General features: G+C 48.0%; 1 protein-coding gene across 2 annotated transcripts in view; it reads right to left on the reverse strand.

Moving 5' to 3' along the window:
• Positions 1-883: 883 nt before the first annotated feature.
• LOC137636329 (zinc finger protein OZF-like) overlaps positions 884-21730 on the reverse strand; it is a 32163-nt gene continuing 11316 nt past the window's right edge. For both annotated transcript variants that reach the window (XM_068368736.1, XM_068368737.1), the window contains exon 2: positions 884-2449. In XM_068368736.1, coding sequence (XP_068224837.1) covers positions 1159-2229 — 1071 coding nt within the window. In that variant the 5' untranslated portion in view covers positions 2230-2449 and the 3' untranslated portion in view covers positions 884-1158. The remainder of the gene's footprint in view (positions 2450-21730) is intronic.

Genomic DNA, 21730 nt, shown 5'->3' on the forward strand with positions numbered 1-21730 from the left:
TGTTTCTTCTTCCATATTGGCTCTACAATTCTTTTCTTTGGCTGGATTACTCCTGGTATGATCAGCTTAGGTCGATCTTCCATTAATATTGTTTTGATTTCTTCAATTTTATTGGCCAGTTCCTCTTCTAATTCCTTTTGTTCTGGGTCAAGCTCTGTTTTGATGTTTTTTGGTCGCCTAGGTAGAGTGTGGTTTCCATTTCTTCTTGGTTCTGGTGATGCCGTCCTCACTTGTCTTTCTTGCCTTAGGGTTGTGGTGCTCTTAGGTGCTGGTGGTAATGGTCTTTGCTGGACTTGATCTGTATTTTCCACAGTATTCCTCTATGGGGCATTTGTGTTTTTTTACCTTGTCTAAAACATCCTCCCTCATCTTTTAAATTTCGGCTTCATTAAAGTTTATGTGCAATGAAATTAAATTTCTGGGTGGTGAGGTTTAATCTTGATATACCAATCTTATTTGGGCAGTGATGATGGAATATTCTCTGCCCCTTGTTACATCCTTCTCTTTGTCTGGTAAACTTTACTTTGCCCTACTCCATTGCCCATATTAATACCCATTCCTCATTTCAATCCCTTCTACTTTTTCTATATTCTTGTTGTTCATTTGCCTCTCTTCATAGTCACTCTTTGCTTTAGCCTCAGCTTCCTTTTTCATATTTTATATTTCTTCTTCAGGGAGATATTTTGGAATCTGTTAAACTATCAATGTTAATAGTCTCATATTGGTGGCAGCAATTTTCTCAGGTGGTAAATTGGAATCTCTAATTTTTTCCTCGAATGCTTGGTTTCTATGTCTGCCCCACCCCTCATACCTTGAGTAGGTGAAGCAGTATAGGAGTACTCTTTCTTCTCCGCAAGGGACCATTTAACACTTTGAAATAGTCTTCTTTTCCTTTTGGTTCTTTGCCTTGATGGTTGCTGGGGCCCAGGATCAGGACTTTTCTGATCTGGTGGGGATCCCTGCTGGGTGCTCGATGCACGGATTGAAGTTGCACCATCGCTCTCAACAACCCGCCTAGTGCAGGGACAATTTACGGGGACCGTTTATTCTGGTCGGTACCTTTCCAGCATCTTTGCTCATAGCTTGACATCATTTTATTTGAGTTCCTCATTGTCCCCAGCTTCTTATCTTATTCGAAGCTGCCCTCACCTTAATTATTCATAGGGAGGGGGTGCCCCCATTCGCAACCTGAGGGATGCGCGGGATGGCCCGAGTGTGAATTTTATTATGATGTGTGAGAGTACCTCTCTGAGAAAAGGATTTGCCACAGACACTGCACTTAAATGGCTTCTCCCCAGTGTGAATTCTATGATGCTGTGTGAGATGAGATCTCTGAGAAAATGCTTTGTCACAGAAACTGCACTTAAATGGCTTCTCCCCAGTGTGAATTCTATGATGCTTTGTGAGATAAGCTCTCTGAGAAAATGCTTTGTCACAGAAACGGCACTTAAATGGCTTCGTCTCAGTATGAATTCTATGATGGTCTGTGAGAATGTTTTTATGAGAAAATGCTTTATCACATTCACTACACTTGAATGACTTCCTCCTGGTGTGAGTTTTATAATGTGCATTAAGATCAACTTTCTTAGAAAATGTTTTGTCACATTCTCTGCATCTGAACTGGCCTCCAGTGTGAATTAACTTGTGAGTGTTGGGGGGTTTAACTACTCCAATAGATTGTTTTTCAAAATTCCCACCCACAAATGACTTCTCTCTCATATCAACATCAGCATGAGATTTGGAATCAATTTCTTGACAAAGAGGTTTTTCACAGCCACTGTTTTCGATCTGCTCCTCCTTATTCTGTAAACCCTCTTTCCCTCTTCCTCTTTCCTTTCCTTTGTCCTCTTCCCTTCTGGATCCCAACTGTATGCCACATTCCTCTTTCATACCTGTCTTTACACTCTTCTCCTCCTCCTCTTTATTGACTTCCCTTTTGCTGATTTGTAAATCCTCCTCACTCACTGATGCATCAGAGTCAAAAGAATATTTCATGTCACCTTCGGTTGACTCAAATATTTCTGGCTCTGCTTCAAATTCTGGCTCTGCTTTGAATTCCATGTCTGGATCCATGAAAAGAGAGTCATCATCAAAGAGTCCAACACTGTCCATAAAATCATCATTTTCCAACTTGACTGCAGAGCGTGAAAAGGAATCTTCAATTTCGCTTTTTATTGAAATTTCTGATGATTCAGAGTTTTTCATCCTTTCCCTATTACTGGATGACATCCTCTTCAATATTATCTCCAAGAGTGTCCAAATATCAAGTTAATACTAAACTTTCAATTCTTACTACATGAATCTACACAGACCTTTCTTCTTTTTTCCCATTCCTGTATCTCTTCTTCTTCTTACTCTTTCCCAGTCCTGTATCTTTTGCAGATATCTTCGATAGTTTACACAATCTTGTAACACGAGGTGGATGATTATTTCTTTTGAGATGAAAATTCTGAAATAATAAGAGAACAACTATCATTGGAAAAGGGCAAGATGAAAATGTTGGAGTTTTCTGAAATAAAATGACAATTTTCTAAATTAAAATAACAAAATTTTCAAGGTAATTTGTATTTTTTCCGATTCATAAAAATCTGAGTCCTTTATTTAGGGAGACTCACTGACTAGATAGCTGGAAATCCCCTTAAAACCAAATCTGGAAGGTTCTGTAACTTCCCTGGAACTGTTCCAGTCCTGACCTGTGGAGAAGCAAAGAAAAGGGATTTTGACGTAGGAAAAATCTAATTCTGGGCGAAGGACCTGTGCCGCCCAGTGAATAAGCTCCATTTAAGCACTTATTCTTAGGTAATTTACTGCTAAATATACCAGAGAAAAAATGTAAAGGAGTGCTAGGTTAACTAGCTCGCTCACCTAATGGTGTCGGTATAAAATTGGGCGTATAATCCAGAGGTCCCGCACTATTTAGATTAATCCACGACAGAGAACCCCAATAGAGGAGAGCCGTTCAACCTCACTCGGTACTACTACAATGCATCCGCTCAGAACCCAACTCCTTAGCACCAAAAGTTTGGGGACTCCAAGGGAGAGGAGCTGGGAGGGTTCACTGGGCGGCACAGGTCCTTCGCCCAGAAATAGATTTTTCCTACGTCAAAATCCCTTTTCTGGGCTCGAACCTGTGCCGCCCAGTGAATCTATACAAGAGAAAAATGTCACCAAACTTGCAAAATAAAGGAAAAAACATAAGCGTAAGAGAAATACAGGATGCTTTAATCAGAGATGAGTACCAAAAAACAATTATAAGGGTATCTTAAATATGAACATAAATCCAATAAGGTAGGTATAATAATGCCGTGAGTGATAATATATACAGATACTCAGGAGCATAAAAATTTACAAATATAATAACAGTATTCAGGTGCGAGACCAACGAATACAATAGGGTATAAATGAGGCAGGTAAGAGGGAGAGATAAAGAGTCAAGGCATTAACCTGTGAGTTACTCGGGAGTAACTACGCTCCCTGCGGCTACTGTAGAAAATTTTAGGGCTTCCAAATGTTTAAGGTAGTGTTTCTTGAACACTGACGGTGATTTCCACCCTGTATACCTGGAAAGGTCTGTAAAATTCATGTGGTGAAAGAAGTTCACCGAGGTGGCAACCGCCCTGATATCATGTGCAAGAGGAAAAGAGTCAGGGTTAGCTTGTTTAATAAAATACAAAATTTGTTGCCTGATCCCTTTAATAGTAATGGTACCGCCTTGTTCTCTAACGAATAGAGGCCCCGAGGAGTTAGAGGAGGTCCGGGATAGATAAGACCTAAGAGTAGTGACAGGGCACAGCGACGGATCTTGCGTGAGGGGAACAATTTTCCAGGAGGTCCATCTGTTTTGAGGGTCTTCATTCTTAGCCAGAAAGAATTTGTTAGGAGAAAGAAGGACCTCTCCTGAAGGCAGAAAGTCAATATGACCCGGGTCTCTCGACAAGGCTGCCAATTCAGAAATTCTTGCCCCGGAAGCCAAGCTCACTAGGAAAAGTGTTTTCCTGAGAAGGGGCATGTAATCACAAGAACTGTTAATGGTATCAGAAGCCAATTTGAGTACGTCATTAAGGAACCAGGTCACCGGGGTAGGACGAGTAACCGGTTTCAGTCTGGCACAAGCTTTCGGAATTGAAGCTAACACAGAGTCGGTTAAGTCTATGTTAAAACCCACTAGGAAGATCTTTTTCAGAGCCGATTTAATAGTGGTGATAGTATTGGCTGCTAGACCTGATTCTAATAAAGATCTAAAGAAAGTGACTGTAAGGTTCAAGTTCATACAGTTCACGTCTGAGTCTATTAAAAATTTTGCCAACTTTTTAACTGCAGAGTCATACTGACGGATGGTGGAATCCCGTTTATCTGATTCTAGGAACAAGGTGTTTTGAGGATCAATATTGGCACCATGCATAGCCGCAAACTTCATAAAGTCCATAAAGTTAGGGCGCTCTGAATGTTTGAGAAAGCGTACACAACGCGTGTTTGTACTATCTGAGACAGAACCGGATTGGGTATCGGGTGAGGGTATAGTCTCAACTCCCGCAGGAGAGGATACCAGTTGCTCTTGGGCCAGTTGGGTGCGACCAAGGCTACTTGTCCCTTGAAGGATCTCAGTTTGTCTAGAACTTTCAGCAAAAGATTCACCGGGGGAAAGAGATAAATCTTTTCCCAGTTGTCCCAATTCTGTGACATGGCATCTGTGGCGTAAGCCTGAGGGTCTAGATTGGGAGCCACATATACTCTCAATTTGTGGTTGGATTCCGTGGCGAAGAGGTCCACTTGGAGGCCGGGAACCTGAGAGAGAATCCACCGAAATGACTTTAGATCGAGTGACCATTCCGATTCTAGAGGGGAGGTCCGGGACAGGGCGTCTGCCACTACATTCCGGACTCCCGCCAGGTGGACAGCTGAAAGATGCCAACGGTTCGAGGCTGCTAGGGAGAATATGGCTACTAGAACATGGTTCAGAGGCCCTGACTTTGACCCGCCTCTGTTGAGGCAGCGGACCACCACTTCGCTGTCGAGGACCAGACGAAGGTGTTGTTTCTTGGGAAGAGCGAGACGTTTCAGGGTTAGAAGAACTGCCATGGCCTCTAGCACATTGATGTGAAAATGGCGGAACAAGGGAGTCCAAAGACCTTGAACTTTCTTGAGCTGAGAATAGCCGCCCCAACCTGATAGGGATGCGTCTGTGTGAATGATTAATTCCGGGGGCGGAAATTGAAGGGGAACTGACTTTGACAGACTGTTTGCTCTTGTCCAAGGAAGAAGTCTTTCCCGTAGAATGGGAGGAAGGCGGACTTTCCTGTCCCGGAGCTTCCGGTTCGCCCTCGAACGCCAGACACGATTGATATCTTTCAATTTTGCCTTCAGAAGAAGATCCGTCACTGAGGCAAACTGAAGGGACCCCAGAATCTTCTCTTGAAGCCGTCTGGAACTTACTTTGTCTTTGAGAAAGCGTTTGGTGTTCCTTGCAATCTCTAACCTCTTGGGTCTGGGAAGACACAGAGTATGAGATATAAGATCCCATTGCAGGCCGAGCCATTGGAACTTCGATTTTGGAAGAAGACGGGACTTCTTGAAGTTGATCTGGAAGCCTAGAGATTGAAGATAATGGATGACTTTGTGAGTGGCTTTTAGGCAATTTTGGGAGGTGTCTGACCAAATGAGCCAGTCGTCCAGATAGGCTACTACTTGAATCCCTTGATTCCTGAGTTCCTGAACAGCAACTTCTGCTAGCTTTGTGAAGATCCTTGGGGCAATGTTGAGCCCGAAAGGCATCACCTTGAAGGAGTAACTTTTGTCCCCTAAGCGAAAGCCTAGGTACGGACGGAAGTGTCTCGCTATCGGGACGTGATAGTAGGCGTCTGTAAGATCGATAGAGGTGGTGACGGCCCCACGGGGAAGTAAGGTCCGCACCTGCGAGACGGTAAGCATTCGAAACTTGTCGCATTGAATGGACAAGTTGAGAAGGGATAGATCTAGAATCACTCTTCTCTTGTCTGAATCCTTCTTCGGGACACTGAACAGCCGACCTTGAAACTTCAGATGTTTCGTTTCTTGTATGGCATTCTTTTGTAAAAGATCCTGGACAAATTCGACCAGGTCCGGGGTGGAATGTTGACGAAATTTGTTCGGAGGAGGAGGTCCTTGAATCCAACTCCACCCCAGTCCCTTGGAGATGATACTGAACGCCCAGGGACTGAACCTCCATTTGTTGCGGAAGGCATAGAGCCTCCCCCCTACCTGCTGCACCTCAGTATTGGTTTGAGGAGTTGCCTCCACGTCCGCCTCGGAAGTTCTTTCCTCTGCGAAAGGCTCTTCCCCTGCCTTTGTTCTGGTTAGAGCCACGGTGGTAGCCTCTACCTCTACCATAACTCTGGGAAGAGCTATGAGCCTCGTAGGACTGGTTAAAGGCAGGGGAAGTGGCGGAGGCACCAGAAAGCTGGCTCTTAGGTAGCAGAACGGTGACATAGTCATCCGAAGGAGCCCGAGAGGTGGAGGGCTGCGCAGGGGCAACAGAAGATGGAGGAAGAGGCAGCCGGAAGTTGGATGAAGCACTCTGTTGTTGCCTGAACTGGGTGGAGGTATATGGTCTAAGCTTCTTCCTACCCCGGGCTTGATAATTTGCGGGGTCATACTTGCGTTTAGGGGTCAAACCCCAACGGGCTTTAAGGCTCTGATTAACCCTAGTGGCCTCCGCCAAGACTTCCTCTACGAGATCCTCGGGGAAGAGATTTGAACCCCAACAGGAGGACCGGATGAGTTTATTAGGTTCATGCCTAATCGTCGCCTCAGCTAGAACATGCTTGCGACATCTGCGTTTAGCAGTAGCAAAGTCATACAAATCAAAATATAACGACTGTAACGTAGCCTTGTTGAGAGACTTAAAAATACTCTCCGTATCGTAAGTCAAGGCTATCGACTCCGTGGATGTGGCCAGGTTTAGAGTACGGCCCACACGTAGGCGGGAATCATATTCCTGTTTAATGAGAGATTCCGGGAGACGGGGAAGCTTCTCACTAAACAAGACTGAGGCACAGTCTGCTGCAAGCTTGCCGGAGGTAAAGGTGGTATGGACGTTGTCCCAACACTCAATACCTGAGGGAAGAAGGAGGGAGATTGGATCCACCTCTCGGATGGGAGGCAAGGGCTTCTCCTCCAGAGCATATTGAAAGGCAAGCTCTGCCACCTTATTGACGCATGGAGTCAAGGTGGTCTTGTCCATTAAGAACATCGTAAAGGAGCTTTTATGAGGCGTCAGCATGGTGTTAGTGCAGCCGATGTCATTCAAAAATCTGGCCCAAACAGATTGGGCTTGCTCCTTCGGGAAGATGACCGTCTCTTTGGGGACCTTGTCTAATCGGACTAAAGCTTCCTCGGTAAGTCTGGCATAACCATGAAATGGAAATGCCAGACCCGGAGGAAAGAATTCAAAGTCCTCTAGAGGACGAGTGCCAAGGCCCTCCAGAGTCAACATTCCGTCTGAGAACGGGGAATGAAGAGCCATCCGCCAGGGGTTGTTCTTGGCAAACGGCGGGAGCTTAGAGGCATCCGGTATGAGAGAGCTTTGGACTCTCTCCGGAGCTCCTTGCTCTAAAGCCCCAATTCTCTGACCGAAGTTAGAGAACATCGTGTCCATCCTCGACTGCATCTCCGAAACCAACTTTTCCTGCATCTCCGACACGATGCGAAGCATAGCTGATTCGGAAAGGCCCGGGCTAGCAGCAGGAGGGGCGGAAGGAACTCCCGGGTCGTGAGACTTAGAGGAGGAACCAGAGGTCTTTGAAGACGGGTTCGTACCATGTTTAGAGCCATGAGAAGTCTTATGAGGCTTGCGAGCTTTGGGTAAGGTCCTTGAAGTAGACTTATCCTTAGGGGGAACCGGGTATGAACGTTGAGACGAATCACGGTCCCCAGAAAATCCAAGAAAGGAAGAGCGATCAGAAGAAGAAGAAAGAGCGGGGCTGAGGATAGGAATCTCAGCGCCGGACACACTTGCCTCACTTACCACCCTACCTGTATCCGGCTCGTCTAGCAACATTGGTTCGACGTCCAGGTTCATGGAGGCAACATTGTCCTCCAGACCTCCGGGGGCGTCCGATGGATCTTGCTCTGGGTCGATGAGACCCGTTATAGTGGCATCAATGTGGGCAATGATGGGAGCTGCCACATGCCTAGCCACAGCAGCTGAAGACTTGGCATTGGGGTAAACCATGGTGCAGTAGTCCTCAGATAGGACGTACGGCCGCTTAGACTTTACATTCCGGGCAAACCCACCAATCCACACCTTCAGTGTGGCCCGAGCCGCAGACTTTTGCTCCGGGGATGCCTGAAATAATAGGGGGAATTATAAAAGGGAGACTCCCAATGGTCCTTCAAGACCATAGATATCTTACTAATAGTAAATAAAATAAGAAGGCAATATAGCCAACGGGACTCACCGAGTCAGATCCAAGGGTAGTGATGAGGTCGAAGCAAATCACACAGTTATCCGGGTGCCATACCACAACGTCTTCCAGTTGAACCCCACAAGGGGCGTGAGATCGGCAGACGGAGTGGCCACAAGGCTGGTGCAGAACAGCTGCACAGGCCGGCGTCAGACAATGCACCATCTGTAAAAAGAATAGTATATGAGAAACTGTAATTCTCTTAATTAGGGGCGGGTCTGGAGGACCCGGGCCTAACATAGGTCTAACACAAGATTAGAGCTTAACTGTACTATTCTTTAAATGGCCTAACATAGGTCTAACACAAGAAAAGAGCTTAACTGTACTATTCTGTTAAGTAGGGGCGGGTCCGGAGGACCCGGGCCTAACATAGGTCTAACACAAGGTTAGACTGTAAAAAATAAAAAATAAATTTTTTTTTTTTTTTTTTTTTTTTTTTTTTTTTTTTTTTTTTTTTTTTAGGGGCGGGTCCGGAGGACCCGGGCCTAACATAGGTCTAACGCAAGGTTAGAGCTTAACTGTAATATTCTTACATAGGGGCGGGACCGGGGGTCCCGGGCCTAAACATAAGTCTAACTTGAAACTAAAGTATAGCCATCCATTCCGGTCAAGCCGGGAGCATAAAAAAGGATGCAATAACAAGGAATTAAGACACATAGCGTCTGATTTCCCGGGGTGGGGTAGACCCCGGGCCGGGAAATAAAGGTATATTCAATACCAATTCCTTTAGAGACTCCGGGGTAGTGATCTGTCATATATAATCATCATAGGAAATGTTATAAAATAATAGGGGGGCGGAACTGTAACTAAGAACTGCCAATCGAACCCGGAGGGTTTCGTATAACATAAGCCAGAATGAAAAGTGAATATAAAATAGGGTGCACCGGGATCCAACTCTGTTGACCGGTGGCCAACCAGACTAGACAGAGACTAAACCGCCGGGCCACCCGGAGGACAAAGTCCATAAACACTGAACTACCCCCTCTAAAAGGAGGGAAGGCAACGGTCCCTTAGTGGAGGGGGGAGAAGCCTAGCCTCCCACCTAGCTAGAGGGGGAGCGTGGGGGAGGATCACGTGATACGAGGCAGCAGGGCTACCAACTGACGATCCCCAACAGACAGATCAAACGGAGTAATGGCACAAATATTCATTATAATAATAATAATAGCGTTAAATATATGAATAAACACATAGAAAATTTTTGGGCAAGGCATGCAACATAAATAATTAAATCACAAAAGACACACCTGATGGCTAAAATAACATTGCCGCCTTAGCACGGTCGGCAGCCATAGCGATACGTAAATGATATAGGCCCAAAAATTGAACCACGAGGATTCTAAACGCTAAATAATGAATATTCACAATAACAAATAATATTTGATAATAAAATAATACACATAGTAACACCGCAAGTGAAAATTAAAAGCTCTCAAAAACAGGAGTACCAACTGTAGTGAAATCAAGCAAGATCGGTATGAACGAAGAGAATAACTCCTATAATATAAATATTAAACGATCTAGATTGCTCAAAACACAGTAAAACCCAGCTTAGTACTTAACTTAGACGGTGTCTCCTGGGAAACCGACGAAGAAGCCATAATTCACTAGAAAATATCCAAAATCGAGAGCACTAGAAAAATGCGGGTTACTGCACAAGTCGTGCTAAACGGAGTTGGGTTCTGAGCGGATGCATTGTAGTAGTACCGAGTGAGGTTGAACGGCTCTCCTCTATTGGGGTTCTCTGTCGTGGATTAATCTAAATAGTGCGGGACCTCTGGATTATACGCCCAATTTTATACCGACACCATTAGGTGAGCGAGCTAGTTAACCTAGCACTCCTTTACATTTTTTCTCTGGTATATTTAGCAGTAAATTACCTAAGAATAAGTGCTTAAATGGAGCTTATTCACTGGGCGGCACAGGTTCGAGCCCAGAAAGACCACTATCGCCCCCTTTCAGTTTCTAATAAGAGAAAGTGATAGGCCCTGGGTCATACATGAATATTACCGTCCCATATAAAGAAAATTCGTAACCCCTACACGGGACGTCAGAAAGAATCACATACCAAGTATAAGAATAATGGGTTGGTAGGGTCGCGAGGTAGCTGTCAGGTACTACCAGAGGGGCAAGGTGAGTATAAGTGCCTTTATTCGACAAGATAACGAGCTTATGTACAAACGGTTGAGGGCAACCATGGCACAAAAATTCAAAAAATATTTGAAACATGCAATGGCAAACGTAAATAGGTTTTTCTATTTGTGGGAGAGAGCGAAAGATGAAAAAAAGAGCAATAGCATTACAGCGTATGAGAGTGTATGAAATAAGTGCAGTACATAACTCAACCCCCTAAAAAATACATACATGTGAAATAGAGTGCTCTGTTCTAGAAGTTTGCATGATAAATATGACCAACCTAGAAACCAACTTACCATGTTGCACTATAATGTGCCAACATGTACACCCCATAGAATTATAGTCCCACATAATTCACTGTTCCTCGCAGAACTAAGCGACAGGTTTTAGTACACTACCTGCTGACACCACATATCTCTTTCATTCATGCACTTGCTTCGCGCAGTGCTTGAAAAACACCCTGGATGACTTCCATCCAAAAAACGAGTGAAGGCCCTCAAAATCCATGAGCTGGAAAAAATTTAACAATGAAGCAATTTTCCTAGGATCACGACCTGCGGGTGTACTGTCAGGATCCGCTCTGCAAATGAAGTAGGTGATCTTCGCCCTTAGTTGTTTCAGGGATAAGTTTGAGCCCGATATTTCTCCTTTAAAGAGCTGTCCTCCCCTGAAGTCTGAAGTTCGACGAAGATAGACCTTTAGACACTCCACTGGACACAGCGAGACATCTTCCTTCAGAGGGCAGATTTTCCAGGGACCCCAGCTCTTGGTGGGTAGCTCGTTCTTGGCGAGAAACGTTGGGTCAGGAAAGAGATTCAGTTCTCCAGTTTCAGTAAACTGGATATGGCCCTCTTCCCGAGAAAGGGCCACTATCTCACTAACTCTAGCCCCTGAGGCTAGAGCGAACAAGAATATAACTTTTTGAGTCAAATCTTTCAGAGCAATTTTCGTTGTTCAATATCGAAGCAAAATGTAGTACTTTATCTAAGGACCATGAAATGGGCTTTGGAGGTGCTACAGGCCTAAGCCAAGCACAGGCCTTAGGGATCTTGTTAAAAATTTCATTAGAAAAGTCTACTTGGAAAGCGTAAAGCAAGGTCTAGTCAAGGCAGATTTACACGTAGTTATCGTGTTGGCTGCTAAACCTTGTTCATGAAGATGAATAAAGAAAGATAAACAGAAATCTGTCGAGATTTTTTTTGGTTTTCTTGGCTTGACAAAAGCGCCCCACTTCTTCCAAGATGACTCATATTCCCTTCTGGTAGATTTAGACTTATATTCCTTTAAGAAGTCTATACTTTCTTTCGAGATCCCAAACCTCTATCTTACTGCTAGGGAGAGAAAATCATGAGATGAAGGTCTTGGGTTTTCTGTAATGAAGCGAAGACAGTCGACTTCTGTACTTGTTGAGACAGAACTGGGTCCGGCAGGGGAATCAGCCCCATCTGCAATTCCAATACAAGAGGGAACCAGTTGCTCCGGGGCCACTTGGGAGCCACTAGGGCTGCTGTTCCTTGAAAAGTTCTCAGCTTGTTGAGGACCTTCATCAGCAGGTTGGATGGAGGGAACAGATAAATCCTGGTCCATCTGTTCCAGTCGAGGGACATGGCGTCCATTGCTTCCGCTAGAGGGTCCTAGTATGGGGCCACATACCGAGGAAGTTTCTTGTTGTCGCTCGTCGCGAAGATGTCGATCTGCAGTTCCGGAATAGTTGGACTCTTCCTCCTACCGGAAACATCTCATTGCTTCTGGTTTCCGGATGGCTTGCCTCCTTGAACGCGTCCTCCCCTACCCCCTCTTCCTCTCGAGGGACGTCTAGAGGAACCTCTATTTGACCATCTACCTTGAGGGCGAAAGGTAGTGGTCTGCCTCTCATAGGCGGGAGTGAAGGCTGGTGACTGAGTCACCACCTGCTTGGGTACCATCTGGTAGGTGGGTTGGGGCTTTGCCACCATCTGGGGCACCGCAGTCTTGGGAAGTTGCTCTTGTTGTCTAGCAGGGCGAGAGGCCTCTTTGTTATCCGTTTCGGTTGGGGGCCCTCATCCGGGGAAGACTTCCTTTTAGCCGACATACCCCACTTCTGGAGAAGATTCTTATTCTCCATGGCGGCCTTGTCGACTATCTCCTTGACCACTTCATTCGGGAAGAGGTCTTTCTCCCAGATATTGGAAGATATCAACTTCCTGGGTTCGTGTCTTACCGCAGCCGAGGCAAACACGAACTCCCTGCAAGCCATTCTAGCCCCAACAAAGCTATAAGAGTCTTTAATTAGGGTTGTCAAATGTGTTTTGGCTACAACCATGAACATATCTGGGGACCTATGTTCACTGGCCATTGCCTCCAAGGTAACTTGGAGGGAAAGAGAGGCAGCAAGCCTCTCCTTCGTATCCTGCTCCCTACGCAGGAGAAAATCAGACAACTTGGGGAGGTTTTCGCTGAACCGACGTCCAGCGATATCATCCTCCAACTTCCCGACTGAGAAGGTAAGCTGAATATCCTTTCAGTCCTTGTGATCTGTAGGCAGGGCTACGGAAAGGGGCCTACACTCCTCCAGTGTAGGGCAAGGTTTCCCAGCTTCCACTGCCTTGATCACCACCTTGAACCCTTTTTCCGTAAAGGGGAAGGCCATGGTCGCTCGAGCAAGAAAGGAAGGGTGTTTCTTACTCAGGGCTGGCACCTTAGAGTTGGTGAAGCCCCTGTCCTTCACACTGCTGGCCAACAAAGCTTGAGCCTTTGTATGGTCAAGCACTATGACCTCCTTGGGCTCTGTCTCCTCTTTGGATACAGGTTCCGCCTTTAGACGAACAAAGCAGTCAGGATAGGACACAAAGCTGGGGCAGAACTCAATGGCCTCGATAAGGACAGCTCCCAGCTTTACTGATATGAAGATCTTGCCATTCGTGATTGGCATGTACTCTGCATGCCTCGACGGGTTTACCTCAGAGCACGAGGAAAGATCCTTGACATTGAGTCTCTTATGAGACCCATGGGCCGCTGCAAGCTGATGAATCTCCTTCCTTAGCGCAGCTTCCCTTTCTTCGCTCTTCTTCTGAAAGGTCTCCATCATGGCCATGATGGCAGACAGGGTCTTATCCGACTTATCAGGTGGAGGAGCAGAGGACGTAGAGGGCCGTGGTACTGGGGCTGGAACCGACGAAACAGACACTGTTTCGACTTCATCCTCTTCCGTCTCTGGAGCCAATGTTGACTCCTCTTCTTGACCTTCAGCCAGAAGGTCCTTTTCGGTATCCTCTGACACCTCTGACATCCTCTCGTCATCTAGATGGACGTCCTTCATCGCATCCGAGACACTCGTGTCTACGGAAATCTGGACGCAAGGGATCTCAGGGTGAGGCTGTGGAATAACAGCATCCGCAGATGCTTTGGGGAATAGATAGGCCCTCATATGCTCGTTGGGGAGGTAAGGCCCCGTGGCCTTTTTCTGAAAGCCACGAACCCATCTGCGCAGCTTATTACGAGCTGCATCCCTTGACTCCGTTGTCTTGGGGTCTTCAAAGGCCTCATTAACCAAGTCTTTGCACACGGTACATACCTGGGGGTCCCAATATTTGTGAGGTCCCTTGGTGATGGAACAATGGGAGTGTGTCCTACACTCCAGGTGGCCGCAGAAGTCCCTGCTACGTACGTTGCAGAAGACGCTGCCACACTTCACATGGTCCTCCTGTAAAGAGAGGAAAATAAAATGAGTATAAAGTAGTTCATCTCACTAGATAAACTAATAAATATTATTAATAATATTTTCCCTTTTATCTTATTGCATATAGCTTAGGATAGATAAGCTAGAAATGAATTAGGAAAGACACATACGTGTGTTTCCTGCCCAGCCAATTGCTGTGACCTCCCTCAATATCAACCATAGGGTTATCCTTCTCAGGAGGCCCGGTGGAAGAGTCTAGCCTATAAGGATAGAAGAGTGTAACTTAACCCACTTCCAAAAGGATTAATAATGAGGGTCATTAGTGACTGATCTAGCAGTATAAGGAAAGAGAATTCCTTTCCTTATCTTATAAGGTCTCAACAATAGACTGCGCCTGGACACACAGAGTATGTTGGAAAATGTAACTACTGTATACTTTTATACCATAGTTTTCTGTCTGCAGTATGATCTATACTGCAAATGTACTGGCTACTGTAAAGACATATAATGCAGTTGCCACTGGCAAGTTGCCGGCAAGGCTAGCACCTAGGGCACAGTTCAACTGACACAACATTGACTAAAATGGTGGCCGGCGGCCCGCCAGATTGCTGGCGGCTTGCGCCGGCAGGTCACCGGCTGTCGGCACACTAGCCCAGACAGCATTCTATGTGACAGGGTGGTGGCCGGTAGACAGAACTCGGCCAGCTCTTGCCGGCCAAGTTAGTTGTGTCAGCGAATCATTGGCTGTCGGCACACAAATGTAGCCAGCATCTTGCCGGCTAGGGTAGTGGCCGGCAGCCGCCAGTTAGGTTAGTACCTGGCGGCACTAGCCGAAAGAGAAAGAGAAAGCAAGGAGTGAAGGGTGATGTAAGAGCACTGTCTCACTTCCTTCCTCCAGAATGAGGGTTCTAATGGAAGGGGAGAATATAAGATAATCAAACTTCCACCCATCCATCTCCACTGCCGGGCACAGGATGTGAATGGCAGTCCAAGGGAGGACTGAAGAACACTCTATAGTAAAGGGATCTTCTGCGGCAATTGGTCCCGCCGACACAGCTATCCCGGAGCTCTGTGTCTAAAAGGGGAGCTGAGCGACTAGGCCATACAAGGAGAAGCCCAAGCCGGCCCTACAACCTGCCGGCAAGCGGTGAGATTGCAGGACGACGGCCAAAGGGTTGTGATGGCTAGGCCATCACTAAAGGACAGAGGGGGGAGGGAAAGAGGGTTCTGTTTAAGGTGTGAGAGGAGCCAGCGACATGCCGGTCCTACCACACCTTAAGGAAGCTCTGCTTCAGTATTGGCGCCATTCTAGGCAGACGAAGAATTTATTCCCCCGCCTAGGTTCTGCCAATACAGTAAGGGGGCCGGCAGTCATCTAGCCGCCACCCTTAATCAGAGAAGAACAGAGTTCCAGTGCCGGCGCCATCCTAGGCAGCAGAATAATAACTATTCTTCAGCCTAGGGTCTGCAAGCACAGGACTAGTCTGCTAAACCACAGGGAGAAGGGGGGAAATCATATGACCCCTTCAAGTGCAGTCTAGGGAGGCTAAGCCTCCTATGCCGACAACATAAAATGACAGGGGAATCTAATCACCCTGCCGACCAGCTGCTGGCACACGACATGTACTCTGAGGTTCTGACCTAAACCCAAAGCTTACCATCTGTAGCTAGGGGAAGGGGCAGAAAAAAAACCCTAGCCCAGTCTTGCCTGAATGACAACTCGAGGCAAGACTAACTAGGATTGTAGCCTTAGGCTGCACTCAGAGGGAAGGAGGGATTACCCTATACATGAGGGTAACCGGGGAGATTGTATGAAAGTATACTAAAGCCCCTAGGCTACTAGCCTAGTGACAGTGAGATCGACTACCTAACTCATCGAAGCTCTCTCGTATACTATCTTGGAAGAGGAAATATTATACGCAATCGATATATCTTACATGTATAAATTGCCTAATATCTTCATTTTTGGGCTCGGGCCTTGTCATACTGATGGAAAGTTCCTTTAACTAGCTTCCTAGGGTATATTTGACTACAGTGATATTCCCAGAGAATTTGACTTAAGGTCTTCAAAATTCTAACTCCGGGCGCGAATATCCTTAAAGTATTCCTTTTAGGATATCGCAAAATATCAGGGGACATATTCTTGACACGCCACATAGCAATCTACACCCCACATAGTGTTTACGCTTCGATGGGGAAAAGTGGCAAAATAAAAGAGGAGCCGTTATAAAGTTCCCTTCCTCCGTTACTGTTTGAGTACTCAGATGGCACCATAATCGCCGCCATCTTTATTCCTTTTTCTGTAGCGTCTTCCTCGATGGTTTTCTCAGTGCTCTCTTGTTATCAGGATTTATTATGCAATCTCTAGCCTCTTCTGCCTCTAGAAAGTTGAGTATTTGATTCTTATGCTGTAAAAATTTAGCTCTGGCCGTAAAGTAAAAAATTGAATCGAATTAAACTAAATTTTTGGCAGAGCTATTGCCTAGACCAGAGGCATCTTCGGCGCTGTCGTTCGTAACGCATGAATTATTTAGTTAGCCAGAACGACTTTCCCGGAATAACAGCTTAAATAAAAATAATTAGCTATTTAGTCTTCATTGCTAGGAATTAATTATATTATGCTAATAATATTCACATTAGTTTCGGCGAACTAGGTAGCTGATCTTGTTTACGCTAGGCTTCCTAGCCTAGGCGTTATAGTTTACTCTCTTGCATGATATAACAAGTGTTCCTGGTGCTATTAAATTTAAATGAAGATAATAGGCAATTTATAAATGTAAGATATATGGATTGCATATAAAATTTCCTCTTCTAAGATAGTATACGAGAGAGCTTCGATGAGTTAGGTAGTCGATCTCAATTGTCGCTAGGCCAGTAGCCTAGGGGCTTTAGTATACTTTAATACAATCTCCCCGGTTACCCTCATATATAGGGTAATCCCTCCTTCCCTCTGAGTGCAGCCTAAGGCTACAATCCTAGTTAGTCTTGCCTCGAGTTGTCATTCAGGCAAGACTAGGCTAGGGTTTTTCTGCCCCTTCACCTGGCTACTGATGGTGAGCTTTGGGTTTAGGTGAGATGTTATGAACGGGACGCGATATCCTTGTCCGATCACAGAGATCATCCAGGAATTGGGCCCCGTGTTGCTGCCACCTGTGCATGCAACTTTGCAGGCATCCCCCTACAGGTGGACACGCAGGGGGATTGCCAATCCTAGCGTTTGCGGCCTTGGCCGCTCCCTCTAGGATTTTTGCCTCCCCTGGAGGACTTTCCGCCCTTCTTGTCTTTGAGAGGAAAGGGCTGCTGTTTAGACACCTTGGTCTTAGCTGCCGGAGCCTGCTTCGGTGTCTTGCGAGGCTGCTGTTGTTGCTGAGGAGCTGGAGGTTTGTAGGGCCGAGATGTAAGGGCCCTCTGGAGGAGCGAATCGTGACTCGTCTTCCTCCACCTCTCAGCTGTCCGCTCTATATCCTTGGGCTCAAACAAATTTCCTTCAAGGATGGAGGAATGTCTGAGCCTGCTGACATCCACAGCGGGGAGCTTTGGGTGAAACCTCTCAGTTACTGCATCACGCCGCTTTAGAATCGAGTTAGCCCACAGGTTGGTGACCTGGTGGGCCAAGAACTCGATGGAGCGCGTGCCCGAAAGGACGAAGGTCTCCAGGGCCTTCCTATTGCTCTCCTTGGACAAGTCCTCAGAGCACAATAGGATGCCCAGAGACCCCAGCCAGACATCCAGCCACGAAGTGGCCTGCATGGCACACTTAGCAACCTTCTCTTGGCTTAGGATCTCTGACGCTGAGAATGTCACCTGCCGGGCATTGAGTTTCTCTAGAGAGAGACCTCTGGTGAGCTCTTCCACGGAGTGATGGAGGGGAAGAGCTAAACAAGACTCCACCATGATCTCGAAGTACCTCCTCTGCTGAACGCGAGGAGGTGGGAGGAGCTTGTTCCCGGCAGAAGAACGGCTAGAGGAGGCGAGCTCGGAAAGCTGGCACTCGACCTTGTCCCTGGCACTCTTCACCCCCTGGGACCATGGCAGGGCTGCACTGGCCTTTGGGGGTTTCTGAGTACCATAAACTTGGTCCAGGACCGTATCCTTGCCTTCACGGGGGGCAGTCTCGGGGTCCTTAAAACTATTGAGTTGCCTCATTAGATTAAGGACTTGCCAGAAGGCATGCTCTGACTCGTGCTGCTCTCCTCCTTGTGGACTGGCAGCTAAGTCTCCTGTCCCCATAGGCTCTTCTTGGGGGGACACGCGGACGTTCTTCCGGGGTACGGTTGGCTCTGGACGAATCCTCGAAGATGACTTGGGAATCGTCTTTGAGTCCTTGGGCTCCCTCCTGGGAGGGATACAGGACTCTAACAAAGACGTCTGGACGGTCCCAACCACGCGAGACGTTTCTCTCCCTCAAGGTGGGGTTCCTCCCATTGGTGCCGTGGGAGAGTGCCTCACCTCGCTGGATTCTCCTGAGGACGGGAAAGCTTCGTCCGCAGGAGAAGGAGAAAGTGTCTGCGAAGGGGAAGTGGCCTTCCCGACGGACCTCCTGGGAGCCAGCTTAACCCTGGAAGAAGTTACCGCGAAGTCCACTCCTCTCCTTCTCTTCAGCGGGGGCGAGGGAGCCGTTGGTTTTAGTCCCAGATCAGCAAGGGCTGGCTTCATAGCCTGCACGACCGCCTTCATCAGGGAATTAAACCAAGGCTGGCGGCTGACTGACGCAGTGTCAGCTATTCCCGCTTGAGGGAAGGGGATCGGCTGATCCTTAGGAGTGGAAACTACTGGGCCTGCCTGAAACGAAGAAAGGGAAGAAGAATGTTGCCTGGACCTCTCCGATGAATCTTCCTGCTCCTGGACGTGTGGTCTGCGCCTCCGAGGTGGTGATCGCGAGGATGATCTGAAGCTTGCGTCCCTGGCAACTCACAAGGTTGGGCGCGCTGCGAAACCCGGCGGGGATCGCTTTGGGGGTCGCGCTGGCGCTCGCACGATGGTACAACCGCTGGGTCGCGCACGGGCGACCGTTGGTGCGCAGGTGCGCGGGCGAGTTGGCGCGTGGGCGTGCAGGCGAGTAGGCGCGCGGGCGAGTGGGCGCGCGGGCGAGTGGGCGCGCCGGCGCACAGGCAAAGGTGTGCGTGGGTGCACAGGTGAGGGTGTGCACGCAGGTGATCGCTGACGATCAGGAGAGCGATGGCCCGTAGGGAAGCGATGGCGCTTTGGTGAACGAATGCGCGTCGGCGAACGATGGCGAGTTGGCGAACGAGGGCGCGTAGGACGAGTAGGCAACCAACTGCGCACCAACTGCGCACAGGCGAATTAGCGCGTGGGCGAGTCGGTATCCTATGGCGATCAGACGCGTGGGCCCGATGGCGCGTTGGCGATCGTTTGCGCACAGGCGAAGGATCGCGCGGGCGCGTAGGAGATAGGTGGCATGCAGGAGATTGGTGGCATGCAGGAGATCGCTGGCCAGCAGGATGGTGCGCAGTAGCACGATGAGAAGTTGCCAACTGGGGCGCAGGGCCAGGGGGCGATGATGTGCTCGAGGGCGAACGCTCGTGGTCGGGCTCAGGAGTCGACTCGTGGGCGCGCGAGCGCGCATGCACTTTGGAAGTGCGCACAGGAGAGTGTGCAGGCGAAGGTCGACGCGCAGGAAAACGCTGGCGAGGCAAAGGATCAATGTCCTTGCCTGCGCCCAGATCCGAAGGTCGTGGGGGCGTGGGCGAACGTTGGCACGCATCAGAAAGTGGGCGCGCAGTTGTGCGCTGACGAGCAGGAGATCTGCAATGCTCAGGAGACCGTTGACGCGCAGTGCGCACAGCCGGAATAGAAGAGCGCTTGCGAGCAGGTGAGCGCTGGCGAGCAGTTGAGCGCTGGCGAACAGGAGAGCTTTTGATAAATATGGTATCGAACTCCTGTAAGACACTCGGGGAAGGATGGGCGGGCAATAACCCGAAAGTAGTTCGAGGTAAGTACTGTTAGGAAAAATACAAATTACTTGCTATTTGTGATTTGTTCCAACACAGAGTACTTACCTCGAACTACTTTCTTAGGAGACTTATACTTTAGGAGGCGGGGGTAGTCTTACGGACCGAGAGACCTACTGGATAATAAAGATTGAACCTAGATAGGAGGCTAGGTTCTTCTGACCACCAACGGGATATGATACTTGGGGAGAACTACGCAAAAAACTATTTAGTGTCTAAGTAACTCACCTCTGTAAGGATCTCCGGACAGGGGCGTCTCCACTGAACGTTTCTTACATCGGAGTAAGGGGAAAAAGGGAATGGAGGGGAAGCAGGGACAAGGGGGGAAAAAGTAAGGAAGAAACTTGTGTCGCTTGGAATTACTTTCCACGGGCTTCAACCTTAAACCTTTTGGAGTGCAGAAATGACCAGACCAATGGAGAAGAAGTCCAGAGACTTCCTAGAACAGTCCTTCAGGTAGTGGGCCGTAAACGTGGACTGCCTGGACCATGCGTCCGCCTTCAGGATCTGGCCCACAGCCATGTTCTTCTCGAAAGCTAGCGAAGTGCTCAGGCCCCTAATATCATGGGGGCGCGGCTTACCCGGCACCGAGGATCCGGCACTGTCATAGACTCACTTAATCACTTGCCGTAACCAGAAGGAGATGGTGTTCCTGGACACTGCTTTCTTCACCGGGCCCAAGGAGACGAACAGGCTCCTAATCCCAGGGCGAAGTCTGGCTGTCCTTTCCAGGTATTTTCTAACTGCCATGACCGGGCATAGCAACAAATCCCTTGGGTTGTCTGATCGTGGAATCGCTGGCACTGAAAATCCCTGAAACCTAGAATCCCAGGAGGCTGGGTTCTGCGTCTTGGCCACGAAATTGGGCAAGAACTTGAAACTCAAAATACTTCCAACATTTCGAGTGCGAAACCTCGTACGACAGCCCATTGAGTTCGCTCACTCGTTTAGCCGAGGCCAGGGTGTGAAGGAAGACAGTCTTGAGGGTGAGGTCTTTGTCCAGGATGTCCCTGAGGGGTTCGAAGGGTGGCTCAGACAAGGTCTTGAGAACTCTGGCAACGTCCCACTGCGGTACACTAGAGGAACGGGGAGAACACGATTGTTCGAAGCTCTTGATGAGCATCGAGATCTGCCGGGAAGCTCCTAGATTGAGACCCTTGAGGAGAAAGACCTGGCTTAAGGCAGCTCGGACACCTTTGATGGCCGGGATAGACATGCCTAAGTCGTCTCTCAGATGGACAAGGAAATCTGCTATCTTATGAATGGAGGCCTCCAGCAGCCTGAGGTTCTGAGAGGCGCACCATTTTGTGAAAGTGGCCCATTTAGATTGATAAACCGCGACTGAGGACCGTCTCAGGTAACCCAACATTCTCGTTGCGGTCTTCGATGAGTATCCCTCCTTCCTCAGGAGCCGCTCGATAACCTCCCCGCGTGTAGGCGGAGGGACCGAGGGTTTTCGTGAAACTTTTGGAAGTGGGGCTGACGGAGGAGGTCTTCTCTGTCCGGAAGCGGCCAGGGTGGAA

Source organism: Palaemon carinicauda, unplaced genomic scaffold, assembly GCF_036898095.1.
Source record: "Palaemon carinicauda isolate YSFRI2023 unplaced genomic scaffold, ASM3689809v2 scaffold272, whole genome shotgun sequence".
Lineage (NCBI taxonomy): Eukaryota > Metazoa > Arthropoda > Malacostraca > Decapoda > Palaemonidae > Palaemon > Palaemon carinicauda.